The sequence below is a fragment of the Megalobrama amblycephala genome, linkage group LG4, assembly GCF_018812025.1.
Source record: "Megalobrama amblycephala isolate DHTTF-2021 linkage group LG4, ASM1881202v1, whole genome shotgun sequence".
Taxonomy (NCBI): Eukaryota; Metazoa; Chordata; class Actinopteri; order Cypriniformes; family Xenocyprididae; genus Megalobrama; species Megalobrama amblycephala.
In genome coordinates this window covers 30,627,224-30,633,930 of record NC_063047.1, presented here as the reverse complement: position 1 = coordinate 30,633,930, position 6,707 = coordinate 30,627,224, and the positions used below count along the sequence as shown (strand labels likewise).

Genomic DNA, 6,707 nt, shown 5'->3' with positions numbered 1-6,707 from the left:
TCTGGGAAGGAAATTTAGAAAAGCGAAGAAAGATAACCCACCCACACTGAGGCAGATTAGTGTGCAGTGGATGACTTCCACCATGCCAAACACCTTTTGATTAATATGTTTGCATTGCAAAGTGCAGTGCATTTCCACCAGGATGCTCTTGCACATGCAAAATAATAAGCATCTCTTTCTGAAATGTTGGCATGCTGTCTCGCACTGGGGTTTGAGATGCTTTCAGTCTCTCTTGTTTGGACAAATGTGACAAAGCCTTTGAATTTAAGAACAGCAGTAACTCACTGGTTATCAAACTGTACGTGATTTTTGAAGATGAGAAATGCCAAGAGGGATGAGATCTGCCCCTGCCCTGAGAAAACAGTCACATATCTTCTTATTTAAGAGGGGTCTGGGAATCATTTTGATCGCGGTTGTCTGTGGAGAAATACATGCACTGAAAAGAATGAGAATGAGAGGAGTTTTATCTGCTCAATAGTGGTGTCGCACATGTATAACAGGTCCTACTTGACCTGCTCCGAACAGGATTTGAACCAGCGTCTCCGGCATGAAAAGCAGGCGCGCCAACAAGGACGCTAAAGGCTGCAGCCACTAGAGTCAGTCGCTAATGTACCTCTTGAGGCCAGGGGAGTGAGGTTTAAATGCACAACTCTTACTAACTTACCTCCATTATACTCACCTCTCTAAACCTCACTCCCATCCGGGTCACGGCACTAAATAGAACCGGACCTACTCGACCTGCTCTGAGCAGGACTGGAACCGGCGTCTTCGGCATGTGAGGCAGGCGTGCTAACAAGGATGCTAAAGACCACAGCCTCTAGAGTCGCTAGCATATCAGGGGCCAGGAGAGTGAGGTTTAAGCCCTATTCAGACAGGACAGGTTTTCCAAATGACATTTGAATTACATTTTTTTAATCACTCAATGTCTGTGATTTCATGTACTGATTCGGACGGGACTAACATCTCTGAGTTTATTACAGAGGTGGGAGTGTGTGTTTTGTAGACGTGGGCATTACAGAGGGTCATTGTGTGCTATACTTGCGTGCATCACATATGGCAGTATATGTCTTTTAATATGATTTAAATTTATTATAAAAACCTTATTTAAAGGCAGGGTAGGCAAAAAAATGTATAAAAAACTTTTTTTCAAAATTTGTTTAAACTTTATTTATATATCAATACATAATTAAAATGTAAGTACTCTGAAAAAGAAAGTATAAAAATCGAGTGTCTGTAGACCTCTCACGACTGTTTTAAAGACAGCTCATTATTTCCATTCACTCCACCCCCTCCCTTCTGGGCTCCTTCCAAAGCCACGCCCCCAAAACGCATGAACGTGTGACTCCGACCACTGAGCTGGAAGACGCATTATTTACCTGAGACGAGCGGAGAGGAAGGAGCACAGTGCATGTAGTGACATCATGTCAGAATCACATGTAATAAAAATAACTTTAAAATTATGAAGATAAACAAACAAGATGTATTTTAGTACTCACTATCAAGCTAGCATATTGATATTGGTAAAGTTTAAAATATATATTTTTTGATTCGCTAACGAGCTAGTTATCTATAAGGCAAAGCTAAAAACAGGTTGCATGATACACGTTTTTCCATTACCATCATTTACACTGTGATGAAGATGAATTTCGTGTAAGATTCATAACATATACGTTGTTCTACAGATCAACAGAGTAACATACACTCAAATATCAACTCACAACTGCATTGCAGACACAAAATAATAACACACACATACAACAAAGTGTGTACGACACACACAGATACAAGATAAAGACATCAGTAAACATAGGTAGAGAATATAAAAACAAAACAAAGGCGAAAAAAACGTGCAGGTAAACTTGCAGGTGAACATGGTAAAAGACTTAGACAGAGGGTAAAATTATGCACAATTCAACACTATAGCTATCATTATTTATCGTCTCTACTACGGCTCGCTAAGTAATGTTATGTTAGCTATATTACGCAGCTACGTGTGCTAATGACACATGCTTCATGAAAAAATAAACAAAAAAATATGTATGATCAAAATACAAAAAGAAAGATTTACCTGTCCAGCAGAAATAAAGCCATCAAGGAGTCACTTTTCAGCCCCTTGAGTTCCCTCAGTTCTCGCCATCGCTGGAAAGCCACGCCGATATTAACTCGCGTTTTATTTCTTTGTTTATCCAAAGACTTTTTGTTCATTGCCTTTTCTTGTACTGTTACTGTCTTCCTTTTTTGCCTGGTTTGCCTTCACTAACTGCATAGGCCGATACTGTGAATTTAGCTTGCTGTTTCTCTGCCATTGTTTTGGTATTCCTAGGATCCGTGCCTCTTGGATTCCCCAAATCAAACGTGCGCGCGCAAGTGGGCAGGTCATGTGTGGCAAAAGGGTGGTTGCCATGGTTGCGAGAGAGTGACAGCCGCCTAAGCCAATCCTATGTTTCGTCCCGGATGGAAATAATGAGCTGTGTTTAATACAGATTAAACGGTCTAGAGTCACTCGATTTTTATACTCTTTTTACCAGAGTTCTTACATTTTAATTATGCATGTATATATATAGAAAGTTTAAACAAATTTGGAACAAAATTTCTTACCTACCCTGCCTTTAAGTAAACTTCACGAGTTTATAGAAGTGGCTGATTATAATAAACTTACATAAGTGTGCAGCGAAATCTAGACAAGCATCTTACTCTTACCTGACACTGATATTAAAATGGGCAGTCTTTGCAATTTTTTTTTTTGTGTGTGATTTGGCTCTGTTTTATAATCTTATTTATTCGTCTGATACTATCCATATTGAAATGAAAGCATCTTACTCTTACCTGAAACTGATATTAAAATGGTCTTCGCAGTTTTATTTTTTTTGTCATTTGGATGGGATTAGTATGTTCCTGTGGCTCAGTGGTAGAGCATTGCGTTAGCAGCGCAAAAGGTTGTGGGTTCGATTCCCAGGGAACACGTGTTAGGTAAAAAATGTTAGCCTGAATGCACTGTAAGTCACTTTGGATAAAAGCGTCTGCTAAATGCATAAATGTAAATGTAGTATTACCTGAGGTCATTTTTTTGGACGTTTTTACAGAAGGTAAAAGTCACTGCAATCTTTACTGACATTGTCCGTAATGATTACTGAGACGGGATGGGACTAAAATCACTGAGAAGCTCTGGTAATAATTACTTTACCCCACCTCTCCATGTAAAACTAATCCTGTCCGAATAGGGCTTTACACGCAAAGCTCTTACTATCTTATGTCCATTATGTTCACCACCCTAGACCTCACTCCCATCTGGGTCACGGCACCAAATGGAACCGGTCCTACTCGACGCGCTCTGAGAGGGACTCGAACCGCCGTCTCTGGCATGGGAGGCAGGTGCTCTAACAAGGATGCTAAAGACTGCAGCCTCTAGCGCAATAACCAATTTTTCACTCTTTGTTATATTGCAGCCATTTGCTAAAAAGTTCATTTTTTTTCCTCATTAATGTACACACAACACCCCATATTGACAGAAAAACACAGAATTGTTGACATTTTTGCAGATTTATTAAAAAAGAAAAACTGAAATATCACATGGTCCTAAGTATTCAGACCCATTTCTTCTGATCATCCTTGAGATGGTTCTACACCTTCATTTGAGTCCAGCTGTGTTTGATTATACTGATTGGACTTGATTAGGAAAGCCACACACCTGTCTATATAAGACCTTACAGCTCACAGTGCATGTCAGAGCAAATGAGAATCATGAGGTCAAAGGAACTGCCTGAAGAGCTCAGAGACAGAACCCCTCACTTCCATCCGTGTCATGGCACCAAATGTAACAGTCCTACTCGACCCACTCTGAGCAGGACTCGAACCGCCGTCTCCGGCATGGGAGGCAGGTGCACTAAAAAGGATGCTAAAAACCGCAATCTCTAAAGCACCTCTTGAGGCCAGGGGAGTGAGATTTACATGCACAGCTCTTACTATCTTACCTCTGTTATACTTACCCCCATAAACCTCACTTTCATCCGGGTCACGGCACCAAATGTAACTGGTCCTACTCGACCCGCGGGGTGCGTTTCCCAAAAGCATCATTAGCCAACTATGGTTGCAAGTTACGTCGTTATCAGCATAGCTCAACGGGTCAGTCATATTTCCAACCAAAATTCGCAAATAGCGACACAAAGCTGTGTGGTTGAGACTATAGCTCTCGACCTGTGGTTAGAAGCATAGTTTCTTGTTTTTAAGATGTGGAGTTAATAAGTCTTTTTCTTGAGCAAAAGAAGCAAGATGATATTCAGTACAATCTATATCTTTCATTTCTGATATATACAATTTCATATACGTCTTTTTGTTTGTCAAGAGATTTAAAGTGCTGTTTTTGTGCGTACGTACTCTAGAACGTAAGAACAAGCCGATGAGTGAATCTGGTTATAAAGCAAAATAAAAGAGAAAAAAGAGAATTACTCCTCAGATGCCACGTCTGTAATTTATAGCAAACAATCTGACATTAATTCAATCTCAAACAGATTAAATAAAGAAGTTTTTACTCTACCACTCTGCTGCACAGCTCTTACTAGCTTGCCTCCGTTACACATGGAATGCAGCATAAGGGGGCGTTCACAAAGGTTGTTCATTCAGTGCTATTTTTCACTCAAGATGGTTCCTTTCTTCCATCTGTGCATGTTTTAATTGTATATATCAGAGTCAAGATTGTAAAAAAAAAAAAAAAAAAAAAAAAAAAAAAAAGCCACAGAAAATTTCATATATCCATAAGGGGCAAAAACAATGATCCATTCAGGAGCTAAACAATTGTGACAGTCAGTGAATGAGTCATTTGTTCAGTCAATACATTAAAAAACACTGATTCATTACAGAACAAAGCTTTTATTGGTGAGTCACTGATTCATTCACTCAAGCGATTCGACACTGATTCGTTCAGGAATGCTACTGCTGTCATTGGCAACATGCAATTGATTGATTTTGCGTTTGTTTTGATTTGGCGGAAAAATAGGCTATACAAAGCAACTGGCAAATATTATCTAAAATGTAAGTTACTCAATAGCCTATAACCTCTTGTTTATTGAACTGCCGTTTAAAAGCAACATTTGCAGTTGTGATGTTGTTCTAAATAGCTATATATTGCTTAAAATATTATAAAAAGTGTACAGCTATCACATAAAGTTGATAATGATTTTTTATGAATTTATGTTTGATTTAAAGGGTATTTGTTCATACTGAAATGTATTTAAATGAAATAAATAGATGGCATACTTTGTGTTTAATAGGGTTAAAAAATACAGAGATAAAGCAATGTCCCTTAAAATCAACACTGGGTCAAAATTATGTTTATGTTCAATAAAAGTTCGTCTAGCACTATTGCGTCAGACGTTTCGCGCCATGGGCGTCGCGTTTTAAGACAGCCTGTCAAGTTAAAAACAAACAGATCAACTTTTTAAAACGCGTCCAATCTGATACGCTCCGTCTAGCTGTTGAACGCAAGAACGCGTCCTGTGTGAATCATGCCTCCCAACACCTGAGGTGGGAAATACCTTGTGGAGAGCAGCAGCTTACACTCAGACTAAATATAGATCCATCGCGAGGGAACCCGGACACCGCGCCTCCCCACGCACAGCTCGTTTATCTGCATGTTGTGATTAGCTGGAAAGTTTGATTGTATCGGTGGCATCGTTCTCCATTTTTAAAATATTCTATTTTTGCTAAAAGGAAAAACACAGGATTTCTTTAGATAAAAATATATTAACCTCTCATCTACACACGCGTAAAGCGCATTTTTAACTCCTTGTTCCTGGCGGTGCGCACGCACGCTATCCAACAAGTGCATGCTCGAAGCTCAACTGCTGTGTCTTAAGAAGCGATCGAAGAGAAAACAGTTGGAGATGCCTGCCTAACGACCTGGACCTCGAATCGATCCACGCAACCTCGCCAATACGCACATACTTTGTCGCAGTGATAAAAATGCGCGTTTGTTTAATGCGCGTCGAGTGAGCTGGTGGATTATGTGCATCTGTTAGTTTCCCCGCCGATGGAGCCGCCGTAATTCGTTGTTTTGGTCATTTTTACAACAAACTAGAGACGGGGCGGTTTGCTTATATTTTGACGGTCCGAACCCAAAAGCCTTACATCTAGTCCACCCGTAACCTGCGAAGACTTGTAAATCCTTACACCTGGTTTCTTGGAGAGGGCTGCGCAATTGCGCACGCTGTGAGAGTATACTATCGGCGCTTTCCATGGAATCCACTCCACGCGTGATCTCCACTGAGGGTTTCGGTCCTATCTGATGTGGGGTAAAAAGTTGCCGTCTGGACAGTAAATCACATATATGAGGATCAATACACACGTGCTGGTTAACACAGAGCGCAAAAATGCCTATGCATCCGGTGACTTCCACTTTGATGTACCGGGGGATCTGCACCATTCCAGATATCCTGTCGTACCGGGCACCGGTCAACCTGCCTGAGGATGAGGTGGAAGGTGAGTGAGAGGGTCCTGGTGGTTTTGTATTCTATATAAAATGATTAAATGCTTACTAATTCTTGCATTGCTTTAGTCTATTTCAACCTGTCTCCTTAGCAGAAACTCGGTGTTTTGCGCACCTGTTCGTTGTTTTTGTTTTTTGTATCTGAATGACCCAGTTTTTCATTAAAATATATTGTTAGAGAACAGTCTATCCTGACATTTTTCTGTTTAGTTAGAACAGTTTCAGC

The 6,707-nt window shown here is 40.2% G+C and overlaps 1 protein-coding gene across 1 annotated transcript in view; it reads left to right on the top strand.

Moving 5' to 3' along the window:
- Nucleotides 1-5,440: 5,440 nt before the first annotated feature.
- Nucleotides 5,441-6,707, top strand: part of LOC125267308 (calcium-binding protein 7) — a 46,016-nt gene continuing 44,749 nt past the window's right edge. Inside the window, exon 1 of the mRNA XM_048188818.1 lies at nt 5,441-6,474. Within this exon, the coding sequence (XP_048044775.1) occupies nt 6,366-6,474 (109 nt within the window). The 5' untranslated portion in view covers nt 5,441-6,365. The remainder of the gene's footprint in view (nt 6,475-6,707) is intronic.